At 38.8% G+C, this 22592-nt stretch overlaps 1 protein-coding gene across 14 annotated transcripts in view; it reads right to left on the reverse strand.

Annotated features, from left to right (window-relative positions):
• The window catches only part of LOC105465504 (centrosomal protein 85 like), a 311447-nt gene that overhangs the window by 167645 nt on the left and 121210 nt on the right, over positions 1 to 22592 (reverse strand). For all 14 annotated transcript variants that reach the window (XM_011713950.2, XM_011713949.3, XM_071096359.1 and 11 more), the window contains one exon: positions 4095 to 4882. In XM_011713950.2, coding sequence (XP_011712252.1) covers positions 4095 to 4882 — 788 coding nt within the window. The remainder of the gene's footprint in view (positions 1 to 4094; positions 4883 to 22592) is intronic.

Genomic DNA, 22592 nt, shown 5'->3' on the forward strand with positions numbered 1-22592 from the left:
GATTACAGAATACTATAACTCAAATTATGAAGTAGAATAAACTCTTTAAATAATTATTCTTTATCACAAAGTGTAAAGAAAAAGATACAAGAAAACAATTTATTTTTAAAATTTAATATACTAAACGCTCAAATATGTTCTACCATAGAATAAGTTCTTATCTTAATTTACAGGGTACTAAAAACAATTTTAAAATGCTTAATGTTACCTTTTATATTTTAATTGGATAAGAATATATATTTGTTTAATGCAAATCAGAATCACTATATTAAAATGAAGGTTCTTGAAAACTCAGTGAAGCTGCTCTACAATACACTTAGAACTGATACTACCGATAAAAAAATTCTAATTTTAGTTTTGATTTTACAGGGTTTTTTTTTGGTGACTTTCCCCAAATAAAACAAAATCAAGATGCACAAGTACAGACACACAAGGGGGCAGACCTATATAAGATAATGAATTGCTACTACACAGACATTATTTATCTTTTGATTATTTTTGAGTCTTCTTGCAAAGTAGGGCTATAATAAATTTTCAGAAAAGATCTGTTCTTCTGCTAAGTAACAACACACTTTAAAATGTCCAGAATTTTATGCCAATATTACATAGAAAACTTGACAGATAAAAAAGTCAAACACATTACTAATTTTATTCATTAAAACATGTATATAAAAGTCCTTTTTAACTACCTAATGTATGTGTCATATCCTAATATAGGGAGTGTCATGGTGTCCACATCTTTGAATATATAAATTATCTCAAACAGTTAAAAAATAAAAGAACAGAGTACAAAAATAAGAAAGAATGAAAATAAGAAAACTTTCTTTTCACAGGACATAACAGAATACATTAAACACTCCCAAGTTATAGATAAAACTTTTTCATTATTATTTCGTGTTAGATAAAAAGTAATTTTACTTTAACTCATTTTATCATTTTTTTTTTTAAATCAAGAGACAGGATGTTACTCTGTCATGCACGCTGGAATGCAGTCACATGATCATTGCTCACTGCAGCCTTGAACTCTTGGGGTGCAAGGGATTCTCCAACCCTGGTTCCCAAGTAGCTGGCACTATAGGGGCACATCACCACATATGGCTCTTTTTATTTTTTGTAGAGATGGGGTCTCACTAGCCCAGGCTGGTCCCAAACTCCTATCCTCAAGCTATCTGCCCCCAATCAGCCTCCCAAAGTGCTGGGATTACAGGGGTGAGTTACTACGCTTGGTCCAAATTTTTTGTCTATACAAGGGAAAATCTCTAGTAAAATATGCATAGGTGCCAATACCATAACTGTTCAAACATCCTTATGACTAAATAGGCACAAAATTTCATCTTTTTAATGACTGCCACCTGAAGTTCAGAAACATCCTAGGGAAAAAAAGGATAAACAACTTTGTCAATAAAGAGGCTACTATTATTTCACTACTGTCTGGGAGATCCATCGTGGGCTTACAGGAATCCAATGGACACTGCCATTACGTGTAGAAGTGTTTATCCTCCACCCTTCCACCCTACCTTCCCCTAAGAAAAGGAACTCAAGGGGGCCATGGAAAGGGAAGGATTCTTCCCAGAAAGAAGACCAGACTGCTTTTTCTCCTCTGTCATAGTCCTTACAGAGTCAGGCAGCTTAGGGGTTGCAGGGGGTGGGTAGCAGAAATGTGATGTACTACAGAGGAAAGAGTCAAAGACTAGCAGTGGACATTACACATGGAGCCTTCTGTCATAAACCATCTGAGGGCATAATGGCTTCTCTTCATTCACAAAGGAAAATGCTTCAGAGTACTAGACTCCTATACTCTTGATGGTTTAGCAGAAAATCATGTAAACCAAGGAACAACACACACATAAGAACATGTGGCTGTCTCAATAATTATTCTGGACTAAGTCCTAGGAAGAGCAAACCTTCAATGTTACAAATTAACCTGGGGAGTGGGGAGCTGTGAGGATCAAATGAGATAAAATACTGTGAAAGCTACAGAATTCTGTAACATATAAATCTAAGGTTTTATTAGATCATGACTTTCAACCAAATTCCTCTTCTTAGCTGTAAAAATACTGTTCTTTCATGGTCAGTGTTTAGGAGTTGTGCTTGCAAATCACAATTTATCAGATGGCCTGGTCCTTATTAATGTTCTTCTCTTTATGTAAAACTTAGACTAAAAGAAAATCAGTGTTTCTATGATTTTAATCTTTTTTGCTTTTTAGAGTTGGGGTCTGGCCATGTTGCCCAGACTGGTCTCAAACTCCTAGACTTAGGCAATTCTCCTGCCTTGGCCTCCCAAATTGCTGGGATTAAAGGCATGAGCTACAGTGCCTGGCAGGAAGTCAAGGTTTCAAAGAGGCTTTTAAGAAACAACTATGATGAAAGCTTTTAAAATAAAGAGAAAACTACTTGGAAGCTCCAAGAAGGTATTTAACAACTTTTTTCTGTAGTTTTCCAAGAAGGAAATTAGAAGGGAAGCAGTTATTTAATGATTACAACTTAGTTTGTCTAGTTTTCTTTATCTGAATTCGTCTTTCTACTCCAAAACTTAAAAGCACTATAAAGAGACCCCAAACAAAGTTAATCAAGAAGTAGGGCTTTCCAGGGTATATGCAAATTTTGCTTGTTAGTAGCCTTCTCTCTCTACTATGTACTAGAAGAAGATTTAAAAACAAATTGTTCTCAACAGTGTGTCCCCAACCTCCCTACCCTACTCTGCATTGCTTTGAGGCTACGAAAAACACCTTGTTTAAACTAGAGGTTTGTCCAAGCAGAATCAAAAGCAGGAATCAGTATTTACTCCTTGAAATTTGCCCAATTATCTCTATCACACCTATTCTAGCTTGGAATAGTATACTCAGCTCCACTGGACAGCTCCAATTCTGTGTAAAGACACCAGCTAGAGAAACAACTGCCTGATTCTGTTTTCCTATAATGACAAACATTTGAAAACTAAAACGTGATAGTATTTGAAAAATCAGGTTTCCTATTTTTAATCACTTGAATGGATAAATCACAAATTTCTAATTCAATCACAATGATTCTTCTGTTTTGATTATGTGGTTTAAATACATAGTCAAAATGATAAGAACTGTGTCCAAAATAAGAATAAAAAAGGAACATGCGATATCTTAAAGGTTCTCCTATGAATGCAGCATGTTAGGGTTCTAGGTTTTGAGATCATACTCATATTTGTGAGGTTCCTGGACAAGTGATTGCCTTATCCTTTCATAGCCTATGTTCATTTATTCTATTTGTTTTTATTAGCAGTAGTAATGAATAGTAATTTTACATTTTTTACTCGAGGGAAAATTTGCAATTTTTAGTAGAATTAATTTATTTCAGAAAATTCTGATGATAAAAAATGGATGACAGGATTTATATCAGAAAATAAGTTTCCTTGTTAAAACAAGCTACAGAAAATTGTCTTAGAATAGAAACATTCCCAGATTAAGAAATGTTCACATTTACATGGTATCCCCGAGACCAACTGGGGGCTGTATACTATTTTTCTTTATATATGCTATCATCATAAAGTGCTTTCTATAAACTGATTAATGAGTAAGTCTTGACACATAATTTTTTCAAAAAAATAAGTACATCTGATTTATAAACCTAAATACATCATCAGTCACCAAAACTTTACAAATGACTGTAGTTCCACCTTCTCATCATACAGATGAAGAAACTGAGGCCCAGAGAAATTAAGTGAAAAAATCATCCAGGTTCTAAATCTAAGAGAACAAAATCTAAGGCCTCATATGGCCAAGTTGACGCTCTTTCTATTATACCTATGCTAGCGTTTTTGTTTCTGTTTCCAAGTTTCTTTAGATTGAGTATGTTCTGCTTTATTTTTATGCCCATTTAACAAATGAAAAGAACAAGCTAGGTACAAGGTTTTCAGATTTTCACGTTAATTAGTCTCAAATGCTTTGTAAGTTTTGTTTACCAACAACACTTTTCAGGTTTGTAACATTTCTGCCTATTAACTTGCAGGAAAAAGGAAAAGCAAAACAATCTGTGGACACTTGTCATATGCTTGTTGCAAGTGTGGTACTGTACTCATAACATCCACTGGAGGGAAGCAAACACTAGATTTTGAGCCTTACCTGCACTGGTGTTTCACTTCCTTGTCGAAAGTCTTCAATTTGCTGCTGTTGCCAAGGAGCTAAATTGTAAGAATCCTCTGTATTTCTACCTTCCAAAGGATTTGTCCGCAGCTGCTCTGTAAGCCACATCTGAGTCCTTACAGAAGGCTGAATGGGAACTCCACCTACTGCCTGTTGACCAAGCATTAAATATTTTGGAGGTTCAAAAGCCTCTGAGCTTGTCATAATGGGCTTGCTTTCAGGTAAGGCACTATATGTCATGTCTACAGTCTGTCTCCTAAGAGTTGAGGAAGAGGCTCTAAAGTCCTCCTTGCTACAGCTCTCAAATTTATATTTGCAGTCCAGAGTTGATGACCGTTTTTTATTTACTTCATTGTCCTCTAACTTAAGCATCTCCATACTATCATGTAAACAGCTAGGCCCAACTGTCCTCAGTTGTGATGTTAAAGCCTTAGCCCTCCCTATCTTCTCCAAACCATTCCTTGACTCTTCTCTGCATACAGTGCCACCCTGGCCACAGTTATCCGGGGCAGTGAGTTTGGATAAAGATGACCATTTCCGAAGTGGCCGGAAGTCCTTCATGTCTAGTGAAGAGTCCTGCTCCCCCCTACTGTGGTTTCCCAATGTTTGCATGAGGCTTGTACTCCATTTTGAGCCATCTGGTGTCAAGGATTCCCTAAGTTTGGAAATTGAAGCGCTGGAATTAGACGGCATCACATGGGCAGTAGGAAGAGTAATCAATGATTGACTAGGTTTAAAAGATAATGTGCCACTTGAAGTTGAATGATCTGGAAAGAAAAAAGATGGTCAAATTAGTTAAAATTAACAGACAAAAGAGAATGAGGTAAAATGCAAAATGCCAAAAGAAAAATCTGAATCTGGATTCATACCACAAGCTTTTCTCTTTTTTTTTTTTTTTGAGACGGAGTTTTAGCTCGTCGCCTTGGCTGGAGTGCAGTGGCAAGATCTCAGCTCACTGCAACCTCCGCCTCCTGAGTTCAAGCGATTCTCCTGCCTCAGCCTCCCAAGTAGCTGGGATTCCAGGCGCCCACCAGCACGTCCAGCGAATTTTTTGTATTTTTAGTAGAGATGGGGCTTTGCCATGTTGGGCAGGCTGGTCTCGAACTCCTGACCTAAGGTGATCTGCCCGCCTCAGCCTCCCAAAGTGCTGGGATTACAGGCATGAGTCACCGTGCCCAGCCCAGCACAAGCTTTTCAAAAAGATTTCCTCAAAATGAGTAAATTACTATTATCCTTTTACCTGAAACAAGTCAACATACTTTCAAATTGGATTTTCTAAATATGGATACATAATACACAGCCTTTTACCATCTACTGTACTTATAGGTGAAAAGTTATTTAAAATAGGTTTATATTTACCCTAATTAAAGTATTGTATCTTTAAAAGGAAAAATCCAACTCCTTACTGAGAGGTCTTATTCATAATCCAGCAATGAAGTCTCAGACACAACTTTGTCAGAAAAATGGTATTTTTCAGTGTCTTTCCTGAACTGTGAAAATCTATGCCAGATCTGAACACTTCAGAACCTCCCCAAACTCTAATTGAAATGAGAAATGAGTAAAGGTGTTCCTTCAATAATGGAAAATAGTCCCAAAGGGTTCACTTCCAGTATCATTTAATGGCATATATATGTGTGTGTGTGTGTATACATATGTATGAATATGTATGTGTGTATATATATATTTATATTCACCCCAAGCTAGAACCTTAGAGTCTACTTTGATTCCTTTCTCTTTATATTTACTAAATCCCCAAGTTATATATTTTTTACCTCCAAAATAGCTGAATTTCTATTACTTTAGGTGAGGCCCTCACATCACACTCTTCTATACAAATGAATAGTTTCAATAGACTAAATGAAAGGCTGAAAGATAAATAAGGGTTTAAATACTCAATATTCACCATCAAGTGCCATGTTATCATCATATATATCAAATTAAAACCAAAGACTATAATTCTGTAATCAAGGGATATCTAGAAAGGGGGTAGCAACTTAAATTAGTGTGTGGGGAGGAAGTGAGTGATGGAGACCTTTGCAATTTATTCTGTATCTCCCCACACTGATCAACTCTTATACCAGAAGATACTTATTACTTGTATTCTCTTATATTGTCTTATGGAAAAATTTATGTTGATAAAGTTGTAAGAAAATTCAGATTAAAACGAGCCAGGTAGACTAATTCAAAAAATAAAATTCCAGTGGGTCTTGGCACAGATTTTGTTAACCTGGACATGAAATGAGAAAAACATTACAAATGAAGGAATATGAGCAAAAGCATTGTAGGAGATATTTATCATATTCAAGACTGCCTATCAGCTTCTAAAGAAACTTCTTGCATTCAGGAAAATTCTCACATTACTGACTCCATCCCTCCCAAAATATATTTCAGACCTCAAAATCCAGTACACCCTGCAACTATGATGCAGACATTCAGAGGCAGCAGCACAAAATTGCGGTTTTGGAAGTAAGTCACATGATAAAATGGACTCAGTGTGGAGCTACCATTTTTGGGTGGTATAGGCAACAGCAGAGGCATCACCTTTCCACAACAGCAGTGACAGACGTGGCCCCACAGTGGCTGCAGAATCAAAATTTCTATCCCACTGGCAGCAGCTAGGCAGCTTGGTGGCGGAAGACTGACAGTTCTCATATATGATTTGAGGCATATTATTTGGAAGCTTATCCTTAAGCCTGGTTCTCCAGCCTTCCTAAAAATTCCTTTAGGAAGCACCAAATATCCTTAAGTAAATTTCCTATGTGCTCAACCAGCCTGCAAACAACTTCTGCTAATTGAAAACACTAAATTATCCAATCATGAAGCCAAAAGAATGTGGCTGTATAAGAAGAAAAATAAATCCATGTATCTACAGTATGGAGTTAAAGTACCAAGGAAAGTTGTCAAGGTAACGGATAGGTAAAGGTGAAGCAGAATTATACACATCTTCAAATGCTCTGTAAGTAAAGAGCCTGGCCTTCATTCAGCATGAAACATGGTATCACTGAGTTTCCAAACAAGGGAGTGAATGATATGATCAAAATTGTACTTAAAATGACTGATTATTCTGACAGCAGAGTCGCCAATGGATTAAAGCAAAACAACTGGCAAACACAGTGATTAACAGACTATTCTGGTAATCAGGAGAACAAGAAAATAAAGGGGAATATGCTACTGAGGGTTGGTTCTAAATAGAAATAGGACATCCCCAAAAGTTTATGGAACATTTGTATTCACATATTATAGCATTATATATATCTTACATATATTTTTATTAATATTAGTAAGGGAGTACTTATACTAAAATAATCAGAGCCTCTAAAAGATATCTTAAAAAAATAAAAAATTAGTCTTGTATCAAGTTGCAGATAAAAATATAGAGCAAAGGTTAAGTAAAACAGTTTTGATTTCATAGAGTAAAATATAGGGCTGGGTGCAGTGGCTCACGCCTGTAATTCCAGCAATTTGGAAGGCCAAGGCAGGTGGATTACTTAGAGGTCAGGAGTTCAAGAACACCTTCACCAACAATAATGAAACTCCATCTCTACTAAAAATACAAAACTTAGCCAGGTGTGGTGGCGGGCACCTGTAATCAAGCTACATAGGAGGTTGTGGCAAGAGAATGGCTTGAACCTGGAGGTTCAAGGTTCCTGGAGGCGGAGATTGCAGTAAGCAGAGATCATGCCACTGCACTGCAGCCTGGGTGACAAAGCTAGACTCTGTCTCAAAAAAAAAAAAAAAAGAAAAAGAAAAATATAGAGCCTTTTTAGATTCAAATTCTGGCTCTATCACTCAGTAGTTATGCGTGCTCAAACATGTTATTTAACAGTTACCTCCTCCATAGAATGGAGATGACAACAGTGAGAATTAAACCAAAACACATAAAATATATAGAAGAATTCCTAGCAGAAAGCAAAATGTTATTATTATGTCATTAAAAAGCTACAAGTAAATGTGAATTTCAATGTAACAAACCAAGGATAAATACCCATACATATAAAGAGCTCCAACAAATGAAAAACAACAACAACAAAATACCCTAGCAACTCAATTTTAAAATAGGCCAAAAAAAAAAAAAATCAATAAGCAAATCAACAAACAACAAACACAACTAGAGAATATATATTTTTTAAAAAATCCTCAAACTCACTAATAGTAAAGGTACATTCTCTATCATACTCAGAAAACTATTAAAGGCTGCAAATATACTACAGTGATGAGAACGTAAACTGTTATAGTCTTTGGAAAAAGAGAAGCAATTTGTACATATCACTGTTTAAAATATGAATACACATATGTGAACACACATATGTAGATATGTAGAAATGTGCAGAGAAAAGATCCGAAAGAATACACACAAAACTTAATCAACAAAGGTAACCGCTACATAGTGGAAAGGGGGCAAAAGGAGAAAAATACTTCCACATTTTACTTTATACAATGTCTTATTTTAATTGTTTTCCAAGGAATGTAACTTGACCATGTGGTCAAACTTCTGCACAGGTATTCTGTTGTTCTGTGACCTCGAAGAGTTTAAAATACTTCTAAAGTATGAATAATATAAATAGGTAATTTTCTCACTTTCCATGTCACAGCAGAATACTATAAGACCCAGTTTGGCTGCTTCTTCTATCCAATAATATGCTACTTTCCAATCTGACTTTACTAACTCAGTACTTTCCAAATGCAAAGAAAAATCAGCAATGAATGAAAAATCAATTTCACATCAGACTAGTGTTTATTCCCTAAATCTGAAAGCAGTTGATATATGCTGTCCATAGACTATTATACTGAATATAGAATTTATTCCTTAAATTCCCTTATTACAAATTCTCAAATCTTAGCATTAAAAAAGTTGCCTGAGAGCTGATGCCCTACTCCAAGAGATTATGATCCAGTAAAGTAGAGAAGGGCCTAGGAAATACCACTTCTAAATAAGTGATTCTGCTGCTTCATTCACTGTAACATCATTCCATATGGGTCTGATTCCAGTTCTGAAGTCTTTAAGCTTAAATATCCCAAGTTCAACCATAACCAGTATCTAAGTTCTAGTGTAAAATCTGATTAACTGTGACATTCAGAATTCATTACTGTCAAAACTAAGGATCGAAGTTTTGTCTACTGACATACATATGCACATAAACACACATGCACACATAACACATAAATGAAAAAAGAATACTTGAAAGAATTAAATATTTAGTATTTATAAGAGAATTAAACATAAGAATTAAAATTTTAAAATTAAATATTTAAGAATATATGAACAAAGAATTAAATATTTTCCCCCAGTATGAGTATCTAGGTGGGAAAGGGGTCATCATTCTATCTTAGACAGAAACAAGTCCAGAAAATGTTAACTTTAACTATTTCAACACTTAAAAATGTTATTTTGCCCTAAGGAAACACAGTTAATTAGAGGTAGATACAATGCAATTCCTAATGTGCTTGATTAGGCTACCTAATTGTAGCCACAAATCCCAAATGCAAGTTATTACTACAGTATCTAGCCCACATCTAAGTTACAACAGTGATATCTGACACCAACAGAAGGTAGTCCTTTTAAAAACTCAAGAACGTGGTTTACAGCATTGACAGTAGGCACAGATGAGCTAATGGTTTCAGACAGATTTAAGTTTTAAAGGCCAGAATATAAGAAAGGGACATTGCTATAACCTGATAATGCAAGTGAGTTATATTTAAGACAAAATATTTCTCAATTCCAGACAAAAACCCAATCTTCTGTTTCACTGTCATGTTATTCTCATCGGGTATTAAATGAAAACACTGACTATCTTCTCTTATATACAGAGATGGTGTCTCTCTCTCTCTGCTCTATCCTTCTGGGAGTAATAAAGAATTAAATGCAAAAAAAGACCACTCCCTCCCACCCTCCAGATCTATATTATAGCAATAAATCATGAGTCTTCACAGTTTAAAAAACAATCAGTAAACTATACAACCCTGTATCAAAACATTGATTTAAAATAACATTTCATATACTTATCAGTCAACATAAAATATTGTAACAAATATTTTATTTTTTAAAAACTTTTTTATTTAACCACAAAGGCAATTTTGTTTTGTTTGAGACAGAGTTTCACTCTTGTTGCCCAGGAGGGAGTGCAAAGGCATGATCTCAGCTCACCACAACCTCTGCCTCCCAAGTTCAAGCGACTCTCCTGCCTCAGCCTCCTGAGTAGCTAGGATTACAGACATGCACCATCACACCTGGTAACTTTGTGTTTTTAGTAGAGACGGGGTTTCTCCATGTTGGTCAGGCTGGTCTCGAACTCCCAACCTCATGTGATCTGCCCGCCTTGGCCTCCCAAAGTGCTGGGATTATAGGCGTGAGCCACCACTCCCAGTCCAGGCAATAATTTTTATACAACACAATGAGGTTTTCTCTTCCTGCTAATGCCATAATCATACCATGTTACGTAGAAAAAAAAAAGAAAACAAAAACATTTTATGTTACATGTAACCCATTCTTTAAAAAAAAAAAATGACCGTATTCCCAGCACTTTGGGAGGCCAAAGTTGCCAGGTCACAAGGTCAAGAGATCAAGACCATCCTGACCAACATCGTGAAACCCTGTCTCTACTTAAAAAAAAAAAAAAATTAGTGGGGTGTCCTGGTGGGCGCCTGTAGTCCCAGCTACTTGGGAGGCTGAGACAGGAGATTCACTTGAACCTGGGAGGCGGAGGTTGCAGTGAGCCGAGATCGTGCCATCGCACTCCAGTCTGGAGACAGAGCAAGACACTGTCTCAAATAAATAAATAAACATTTCAAAGTATTCTCCATATTTTTAGGTAAATATATTTTAATATTCTAAACCACACACTGCTAGGAACGGGGCTATATAAAGTAATTAGTCATCTGAAGAGTCTCCTAGGAATGTATTATGTACCAGGCATTATGCTATGTAGAAAAGACAATACAAATATATTAATCTCAATAAAAATATGAGGCCGGGCATGGTGGCTCATGCCTGTAATCCCAGCACTTTGGGAGGCCAAGGAGGGCGGATCACCTGAGGTCAGGAGTTAGAGACCAGACTGGCTAACATGGTAAAACACATTTCTATTAAAAATTAAAAAAAATTAGCCAGGCGTAGTGGCGTGCACCTGTAATCCCAGCTACTAGGGAGGCTGAGGCAGGAGAATCACTTGAACCCAGGAGGCAGAGGTTGCAGTGAGCCGAGATTGCGCCATTGCACTCCAGCCTGGGTAACAAGAGCGATACTCCGTCTCAAAAAAAAAAAAATACGAATCAGATCTTCTGCTAAGGGCTTACAATTTCACAGCTGCAGAGCAGGACTAAAGCTTATGAAGAAACTACAAAACATCAGACAATGAGAAGTGGTGAACCATGGAGAAAGGGCAAACTATTCACAAAACAACTATCAACGATAGTCAACTTCTCAACAGCAATAATGGAATCCAGAACACAATGGACTAATATCTTCAAAGAGTTGAGTAAACAACTGACATCCAAAAATTGTTTTTGCAGGGAAACTAAACTGTCTTTCCCGATAGAAAAATATATTTTCAGCTAAGCAAAAACAGAATTTGCAGACTCAATGAAAGAACTGCTAAAGTTCCTTGAGTTTGTTTCAGAATAAAGAATAATGAATTCTGAGTTGAAAAAAGGAAGAGCAAAGAGAGAAATGGTAAACTTGTGATTAAAAATCTAAAAAAACAGTAACAATAAAATCAGTATCCAACATGTGGGTAAAATAAAAAATATATATACTTAGCAACCATGACATATAACTCACAAAAGGGGTGGCTGGCATTCCAACATTTTATAGTCCTCATATTTACCAGAAGAGAATACAGATTCTGATTACCATTATAGATAGTCAGTCAAATTATGGGTGTATATTATAAATCTCTACATTAGAAACCAGAAGATACATAGAGATGATGTGACTGGATAGTCACAGGCAAAAGAATAAAGTTAGACCCCTATTTCATAGTACCCATGAATATTAATTCAAATGAATCAATAGGCCTAAATGTAACAGCTAAAACTACAAAACTCTTAGAAGAAACTAAATAAAATACATAGAAGAAATCTTCATGACCTTGAGTTAGGCAATAGTTTCTTAGGTACAACACCAAAAGCCCAAGAAACAAAAGAAAATAAAGTTGAACTTCATCAAAATTTAAAAATTTTTTGTTGCAAATAATATCATCAAGAAAGTTAAAAGACAACTCACATAACTGGGAGAAAATTGTAGCAAATCCTGTATCTGATAGGGACTTTTATATAATATTACACAAAGAACCCTTAAACTCTGTAATAGAAACACAAACGACCCAATTTTAAAATGGGCATAAATTATGAGTAGACATTTATCCACAGAAGATATACAAATGGCCTTATTTACAAAGCACATGAAAAGAGGCTCAACATCATTTGTCATCAGAGAAATGCAAATCAAAGCCACAATGATAGTAAAGTGCCTTATTAAAACACACACACACACACACACACACACACACACACACAATGAGATACCCCCTCATATCCATTAGGACGACTAGACTCAAAATGACAGATAAATGTTGGCAAGGATGTGGAGAAACTGGAATCCTCATATGCTCCTGGTAGGAATGTAAAATGGTGCAGCCCCTTAGGAAACAATCTGGTAGTTCCTCAGAAAGTTAAACACAGAGTTACCATATGACCCAGCAATTCCACTCCTAGGTGTATACCCAAGAGAAATGTAAACATATGTTCGCACAAAAACATATACAAGAATATTCATAGAGGCACTATTTTTAAGAACAAAAAGGTAGAAATAATCCAAATTTCCATCAACCAATGAGCAGATAAGTAAAATGTGGGATTACCCATACAATGGTATATTATTTTACAATAAAATGAAGTCCTGATACATGCTACGGTTCACACCTGTAATCCCAGCACTTTGGGAGGCCAAGGCAGGCAGATCACATGAGGTTGAGAGTTCGAGACCAGCCTGACCAACATGGAGAAACCTCGGAGAACCGCTTGAACCCAGTGGCAGAGGTTGTAGAGAGCCCAGATAGCGCCATTGCACTGCAGCCTGGGCAACAAAAGTGAAACTCCATCTCAAAAGAAAAAAAAAAAAAACCGAAAACGTTATGCTGTGTGAAAGAAGTTGGTAACAAAGGACCACATAATAGATTATTCCATTTATGTGAAATGACTACAATAAAGAAATCTATAGAGACAGAAAGATTAGTGGTTGCTTAGGTCTGGGAGTAGAGGACGGGGAGTAGCAGCTAACGGGTTTCTTTTAGGGGCAGGATGAAAATGTTCTAAACTCAAATCGTGGTAATGGTGGCATAATTCTGAAAACACATTGAAAAACATAAAATTGTATACTTTAAATGGGCGAACTATATGGTATGTTAATTGTATCACAATAAAGCTAACTTTTTAAAAGATAGTGTATAACTTCTAATAGACTAAAGAAATGGCATAAAGAAGAGTCAACCAAAAGAAGGCAAGATAGAAAAAACTTGAGAAAGGCAGAATAGAAAACGTACAATATGGTGATAAATACATGAACAAAATGCATGAAAATATAACAATCATCACAGTAAGTGAAAGGCCATTCAAAAGACAAGCATTGCCCAAATATTTTTAATCCAGCTAAATGTATACAAGAGGCACAACTAAAATAATTAAATCCTATTTTGGTATTATGGTATCTGCATAGAGTCTAATTATAAGAAATAATCACACAAAAATAAATGTCAAGAACATTAGGAGAACTATACCTCAGGTATCTGTGTCATGAAAAGCATGCTTTCCTGTGCTTTTATTTGTTATATCTCGATAATGAGACACTTTTATTTGTTTCCATATAGGCAAGTGATTGACCTATTCTTTCAGCAACTGTACATAACAGCAATAGTATGCAATTCTGTGTAAATCTTAGTTCTCATTTTATGATCTAACCACAATTACAAATAACCTTTTCTTCACTATTTTATATTTTCATATTTGTATCTTCAGAAGCTATTTCAAATCTTCAGACAGAAAAAAAATTACTTATTTAAAATAATTATAGGAATATACCAAGTCCTTTTTGTACACTGTCTCTTAGCAACCATTAATAACAAACCAAGAAATTTATTCTTATATGCTTTTATAAAGCAAGATGAAAAGCTGGTGTTAAGGACAATAAGTTCTTCTTCAAAGCTCCCTTGGTCTCTTGCTCTGTACGCAGCCCTTCCTGCTCCATCTGTAATAAGCTCATGTTCCTCAGCTTAATCTGTAACTAACGAACCTCTTACTCTGTAAACAACTCTTTGTCGGCCCAGACATGTCCAAACATTCCTTGAACTTGTTCTGTAGGCAATTCTTCCCACCTCAGCAACAGTCTCTCCCTCCCTTCCTCTCTTAGCAAATTGCACGCTCACCATAGTTAGAAAGTTTAAGTCTTAACCAATCAGGTTAGATTGTTTGGTCCAACCCCAGCCAATGGGGAAAGGACACAGAAACAGGAACTGCCTTAGGGATAAAAACCCTTCTCTCCTTTGTTCCATGTGCTCTTGTGATCATTACTGAGGCAGGCACCACCCTTCTGCAGAAGTAAATTGCCTTGCTAAGAAATCGTTTTGCCTGAGAGATGGTTCTTCTTTGCAGCACCGAGCTGAAGAAGAAGAACCCATCCAGGATACCATTCTCCTATGGGGAAGGGTCTCCAGTCACCTCTCATGAGAAGCGTCCTGCTGCCTCACTGCAGTGGCCTCAGGAGTAGGGAATCGGAACCCACCTGGCGTGAAGAATAAACCCAGACTCTCAGCAACACAAGAAGAAAAAGCCTATAGTACAGATACCACGGTGACGAGGTAACTCTGTGCACAGACCAAGGTAAGAAAAGCCGGGGGGCGGGCAGCAAAGTACTTCCTTGGTGTTGAGGACATCCTGGAGGTTGAAAGTGTGTGAATGAGACACACAATTAAGTGCGAAGCGAGTGTGGAGTCCGGATCCATGGTTCTGTGGTCACCTGATATGGCTTAGGGTAGCTTTTCTGTCGAGGGTTTATACTGACCTAAATTCCTACGAGGGAAGTGGCGAGAGGAGGAAGCGAAAGCAAAGGCGTGCAAGAAACCTCCAATTGGTGGGGCGGGGGGGGGGGGGGAGCCTCCAGGGAAAAGGTGCAAGAAATCTCTAGTAAAGAGAGGTTGAGCCCCACACACACTCAGGAAACTCGGGTTGAGCCCCTAGAGAAAGGGTGCAAGAAATTTCTATTAGGAGAGGTTGAGCTCCACTGACTCAGGAAGACTCAGGAAGCACCTAAAACTTCCAGGATGGGAAATACCACAGACAAGGCAGGGAATAAAAAGGAAAAGACAGACAATATAATTCCTTCTGATAGTTCTCTAGGTCTCATGTTAAAATATTGGAGAGATAATGAAAGCACCAAACATAAAAAGAAGCAACAAACAATAAAATATTTTTGCTTTATTTAAACCAAAGAACCTATTCTCAAGCCTTCAGTTTTCTGGCCAAGGTTTGAGTCCAGTGAGGACTGGACTTCTCAACTTTTAATAGAATATGTCAATGACAATAGTCCTCTTTGCCAGAAACTACTTACCCTTTAGATCACCTTCCCCTGCCAAACACTTCTAACTTCCCTCCCCTTCAAGCAAATGCAAAAAAAATTAGGAGCTGAAGAAAACCCAGAAGGAAAGTGGGTATTACCAGATGGAAGGGAAATGTTGTCTAAACCTCTTGAGAGAAATATTGTCTCAGCTTCATCAAGGAACTCATTGGGGTCCTCAAGCTGTATGTGATGCAGTCCTTAGAGTCTATGGGTGCATAGGAATACACACCTTCGCTAGGTAAGTAGTGGACAGTTGCACGGTGTGCAGAAAAACTAATCAATGAACCCTAAAAAAACAACCTCCCGGGAGAAGAAATTCAGGGTTAAGGCCATGCCAAAGAGTCTAAATGGACTATACTGAAAGCCCCCAAAAGGCCACCTCAAGTATTTACTAGTAACAGTAGACCAACTTACCCACTGGGTAGAAACTCTCCCCTTCCCAAGGACAACAGCCAGTAGTGTAGTCAAAGCCCTATTAGAACATATACCCAGGCACCAGAAATAAAACAGGAATATCATACTCCCTGGAACCTGTCCTCATCAGGGAAAGTAGGGAAAAAAATGAATCAAACTCTAAAAAAATCACCTAACCAAATAAATTCTGGAAACCTGATTACCATGGACAAGTTGCCTGCCTATTGCCTTAACAAGAATCCGAACTGCCCCCCTCAAAAAGACCTTGGTCTGTCTGTCTCTTTCCTCCTTCAGGACTCAAGACCTCCTAGCGAGATTACGTCCTTGTCAAAGGTTGGAAAGAGGGAAAGCTCAAATCCACCTGGGAAGTACCTTACCTGGTGCTCCTAACAACTGAAACAGCAGTCCGGAAAGCCGAAAAAGGGTGAACCCACCACACTTGAGTGAAGAAGGCCCCACCTCTGGCAAAGTCATGGACCATCACTCCAGGACCAACAGCCTCAAAACTAACATTCAAACGGGTTTGTCTTTTTCTCCTCCCCTTAGCTACTCAAGGATATCTTACTGTTAATGTAACTATGCTTGTCTAGTCTTACCTTGTGGAGATCTCCAAAGTCAAAGACAGTTAGCTTGTGCAGAAAAGTACTTCTGCCCCTCTGTGGAAAGAGTCAATACTCCCATGTCTTGTGTATGGTGGGAATTCTCAGAGGAAGAGTTAGGCAATTGGGGGTTATGTTCTCAGTGGGCAGATGTCCTATGGACTACTAAACATCAGAGTTGGACCTCCTCACAGGGTTGCACTGCCCTAAAACCATAACTACACTTCACCAAAGGGGCCACCCCCTCTGATTGCCAATCTAATCATTGCAACCCAGTACTTACCCATTGTAAAAATTAAAGATTTAAAGCCAACTGTAGCCATTGAAACATGGTACCAAGATGCAAATGCCTGGCTGGAATGGGTTAAATATTCCATCTGAACACTAAACAAAAGCAATTGTTACACTTGTGAGACAGGTAGGCCAGAAACCCAAATTGTCCCCTTTCCACTTGGATGATCCTCTGACCAACCGGGCATGAACTGTATGGTAGCCCTCTTCCAAAATCCCACGGCCTGGGACAATAAGGCATGTCAAACCCTCTTGCTGCTATTCCCAGAAGTGAAAAGCCCTGCAGGTCGGCCCCTGAGGGCTATCCAACCCGCTACTACAAATATCAATTTCACCTCATGTCTCACAGCAAGGGGAAAACTTGGCATTCCTTGGGCGTCTAATGGGATGCAGTGAATCTAAGCCTTTTCAAGAGCTAACCAATCAGTCTGCCCTTGTTCATCCCCAAGTGGATGTATGGTGGTACCACAGTGGACCACTACTGGGTACTCTGCCAAGTAACTGGAGCAGCACTTGTGCTCTAATCCAATCGGCAATCCCTTTCACTGTGGCATTTCATCAACCAAGCAAAAAGGACAATCGTGAAAAAAGAAGTACCCCCCACAGGTCCTTTGACCCTCACATTTACATAAATGCCATTGGAGTTCCACAAGGGGTGCCAAATGAATTTAAAGCCCAAAATCAAATAGCTGAAGGATTTGAATCTATATTGTTCTTGTGGGTAACTATAAAGAAAAATGTAAACTGGATAAATTACATTTACCATAATCAACAGCAGTTTGTCAGTTATACTAGGGATGCCATTAAAGGAACAGCTGAACAATTAGGCTTCACCAGCCAGATGGCCTGGGAAAACAGAATAGCCCTGAACATAATATTAGTTGAAAAAGGTGGGGTCTGTGTCATAATTGGGGCCCAATGCTTTTATCACTAACAACACAGCACCCGATGGAACAATTACAAAAGCCTTACAGAGCCTTACCACCCTAGCAAATGAATTAGCCAAAAATTCTAGAATAGAATTCTAGAATTATTCTCTAGTCTCATGGAAAAAATGGTTTAGAAAATGGAAGGGATTCATAACCTTTACTCCGCTTGCAATTGTTACAGGTGTACTCATTCTTGTAGGCTGCTGCATCATAGCTCGTATTCGTAGATTAGTGCAAAGGCTTATAGAAAAAGCCCTCACCAAAACCCCTCTCGATTCTCCTCTACCCTACTCAAATACGTTCCTACTCCTAAACGAACAAGAAGAACAACAAATATAAAATATGTTAAACAAATTTGAAGGGGAAGAACTATAAAATCAAAAGGGGGAAACTGTTAAGGACAGTAAGTTCCTCTTCAAAGTTCCCTTGGTCTCTTGCTCTGTACACAGCCCTTTCTGCTTGATCTGTAATGAGCGCTTGTTCCTCAGCTTAATCTGTAACTAGCAAACCTGTCACTCTATGAACAACAACTCTGTTGAACCCATACATGTCGAAACACGCCTTGAACTTGTTCTGTAGGCAACTCTTCCCACCTTAGCAACAGACAGTCTCTCCCTCCCCTCCTCTCTTAGCAAACTGTGTGTTCACCATACTTAGAAAGGTTTAAGTCTTAGCCAGTGGGGTTAATTTAGATTGTTTGGTCCAACCCCAGCCAATGGGGAAAGGACACAGAAACAGGAACTGTGTTAGGAATAAAAACCCTTCTCTCCTTTGTTAGGTGTGCTCTTGTGAGCATGACTGATGCAGGCAGCACCCTTCTGTAGAAGTAAATTGCCTTGCTGAGAAAACTTCTTGCCTGAGTGCGATTTCTTCTTTGCGGCACCAAGCACTTCTTTCTAACACTGGTTTTTTGTTTCAGTTTTTTTGATACAAAGTCTCCCTCTGTCACCCAGGCTGGTGTGCAATGGCGCAATCTTAGCTCACTGTAGCCTCAACCTCCTGAGCTCAAGAAATACTCCCATCTCAGTCCCCCAAGTAGCTGGGACTACAGGCATGTGCCACAACACCTGTCTAGTATTTGTATTTATTGTGGAGACATGGTTTCACCATGATATCCAGGCTGGTCTTGAACTCTTAGGTTCAAGCAATCTGCCCCCCTTGGCTTCCCATGGTGCTGGGATTACAGGCGTGAGCCACCATGCCTGGCTGAAAAGCTGTTTTTTAAAAAAACAAAAAGACAGGCATTCTGATCTCTAGCCAGATTACTACCAATTTAAAGGACAATTTGATGTATGGCTCAAAGAGGTCAACAATGCAAAGTAAAATATTTTCCAATTCAGTCAAGGGGCAGGGGTGGGCAGGAAGCTGGTCAGGGAAAAAAAAAAAACAAAAAAAACCAGCTCCTTTTTACATTTACAAAAAAAAAATAGAATTTTTTTCTTGCCTGCCTTTTAAAATGTCATTCAACTCTACTATTTTCTGGACATCTCACACTAGTTTCAATTTAAGATTAAGTCTCATCAGGCAGTTGACCTGTAGAGAGCCGTAAGTGTTACTTCTCTCCTACAAAAATTTTTACAAATCAAACTGTCATGGGATGTAAGTTTTGAAAACATAAAGTTTCTTAGAAATAAAACTATTACTTTATGATAGGACAGATAATAAATGATAATCTTGTCCTTAATCTACCTGCACTGTTTGGAGAGCTATGGAGTCAATAATCTCCCTATATTATAGGAGTTATTAAGAAATTATTTTAGGCAGATAGAGAAGACAAAGGGTCCTTGGCAAGCTTTTTTTCTCTTAAGGCAGCTCCAGATACGTTTCTTGCATCGCAGAAAAATGATTTGAAGGGCAGACCAGCAAGCTTTGATATGCAAATGCCAGCCATTAGAAAACGGGTCCACTCAATATGGCGATATCCACTTTCTTCTTGTCACTACAAGTGCCTAGCATCGTGGCCACCCCCACATCGCCCCATGTTTGTAGATCATCATGGTGCCCTGCATTTGCATATTAAAAGGTTAGGGTGGGAGGGCCAGAATTTTGTGGGTTACATGAATGACATACCTGGTCAACCCAATCTCCTGAGCCCTATGGAAATCAGACACCAGCTCCTCCAGCCTCCTAAACTGGCTGTTTTCTGCTGCACTCAAGGTTCCCTCTCTCAGCTTGGAGCCCCCCTCCCTCTGTCTCTGTATGGGGGAGCCTCTTCCTTCTTTCTCGCCAATTTATTAAACTCTCTCCGCTGCTTAAAACCACTCCACATATATCCATGTCGTTTTATTTAAACCAGCGTGAGAAAAGTTGCCCTCCAGTCATCAGAGCCGTATCATTTTGGTGCACTGGCCAGGAATCCGAGGTACAACATTCGTTGGAGTGGTGATTATACAAGTGAGCTTAAAATCTGTTCTATCATTCCAAGGTGCTCTTGGCCTCTATTTTAAAATCAAAAGGCATCCATCTGCTGGTTAGATACATTTATCGTTGGCTGCCGTTCTAAAGACTCAGATGTGAGGCTTGCTGGTAAGAACATGGAGAACCCCCCAATACCCACAGGTCATTGGGAATGTTAGCCATATTTCTAATCAGTTTTCTTTCATGAGGAGACCTCGCCATTGCGCAAGGCTGGAAAAAGTTCTGAGGCAACTGAGCATATCTGGGCAGGACACACCCTGGTGTGATTCAAAGGCCTCTGGACTAGACCCAGCGTCCAACAGCCCATTTCAGGTGCTGGCAGAGAATCCTCAGCTATTCAGTCACGAACCTTTCCTTCCTTTTCTATCCACGGTCTCTTACTCTCTCTGCGTTGTGTCGACTGTGTGGGAATTTAGTAACCGGGAGTTTAACTCAGGCATGCAATTGCAATCTTCTAGAACAGAGGGTTCCTCCCAGACAGTGAGCATTTCTCTCTCAGCCCCTTGGTCTGGAGAGCACATGGCATTTCCAGGTCTCTATCACTTGTCTGAGGAGCACATAGTATTTCTGAGCCAACAGTGCCACCTAGTGGAATCAGAAATCCTCTACATGAGGCACTTTTTTTTTTTTTTTTTTTCAATGCTAACACCGCAGCTTCCTTTTGCACTGCTAGAAATCAGGCTCTAAGCCTCTTACAGGAATGGGAAAATTCTGCTTTCAACAGTTAGGAATTAAATGTCTTCCATAGCCGAATTTTAGTCTCAATATTGTTCCATCAGCAGGAAAACAGCCATTTGGTTCCTACATTCCTTTAACTCACCTTTTCTGTCTCCAACTGAGACAGTACTTAATTAGTAAGGGGATTTAAGTCCAGAAGTTAACTAGAACCATTTTTCTAAGGGTAAATGCTTTAGCACGGGCCATAATAGCAGGATATAGAGTTGAATCTGGCATAATCCTTGGGGCCTTGCCCAGTTACACAGTTTTCCCTGAGATCTTTTTTTTTTTTTTTTTTTTTAGGGAGGCACACAGGTCACACAAGTCTAGGAGGTCAAAGTGAAATAATAAGCAGAGGACTAGGACTAGTTCGGTGAGTGTGACTAGGCCTCAAAAGTCATTTCTCTGGTGCCACGGCTTGGAGGGTCACAACTACAGCCATGGGCGGCACATTTAACTGGGTGCCGGGACCCAGGAACCAGGGAGGGAAAATAGGGGAATGCCCCCTACTGTTTTCTTCTCCACCCTGAGTCATACACCAAAAGGAAACTAAAAGGACACTTTTATTCTCACTTCTCTGTCTAGATGGGCAACAGATCGTCTTCAGCATGCACTCCTCTGGAATGTATTTTAAACCACTGGGACTCCTTCAACCCTGAGACTTTGAGGAAAAAGTAACTCATATTCTATTGCACAAGGGAATGGCCTTCTTACTATCTTGAGGACAGACAAACTTGGCCTGCCGGGGGGAGCCTTGATTTTAATATTATCCAACAGTTAGATCTTTTCTCCAAACAGAAGGGCAAATGGACTGAGATACCCTATGTATAGACTTTCTTTGCCCTGTGAAACAGCCCAGACCTTTACAAGTTCTGTACAACCAACCCAGTTCTTTTAGCAGCCACAGGGAATAGTTCCCCAGAGCTAAAGCAGGTTCTAGAGGAGCAATCTGAGACAGCTATTGAATGTCCCAATCCTTCCAGTCCGCCTCCAATCATACTATCAGCTCCTCCAGCTCCACTATCTCCAGTATATCCCACTCTCCCCACTTCACTCTTACCTCTGTAGGAAATGCCTGACAGGAATGGTGCCATGAGGGTTCAAGTTCCCTTCTCATTACAGGACCTTAAGCAAATAAACAGAGACTTGGCCCAATTTTCTGATGACCCCAATAGGTATATAGAAATTTTCCAAAATTTAACTCAGGTGTTTGATCTCACATGGAGGGATGTTATGTTGCTGCTAAGTCAGACCCTCACTGGGGCTGAAAAGCCGGCAGAGTTCCACAGGCAGCAGAAAAATATGCATATGAGCAACATGCCTCCGATAGCAGACCAAGGAGAAAAAGAGGAGACAAGGAAAGTAAGGAGTAAGTGGAAACTCCATTCCCACTAGGAAGGGAAGCAGTTCCGGCAGATAACCCTGATTGGAACTCCAATAACTCAGGAAATGAATGGAAAAGGAAGCACTTCTTAAGGTCTATATTAGAGAGCCTATGGAA

Source organism: Macaca nemestrina, chromosome 5 (assembly GCF_043159975.1).
Source record: "Macaca nemestrina isolate mMacNem1 chromosome 5, mMacNem.hap1, whole genome shotgun sequence".
NCBI classification, from domain to species: Eukaryota; Metazoa; Chordata; class Mammalia; order Primates; family Cercopithecidae; genus Macaca; species Macaca nemestrina.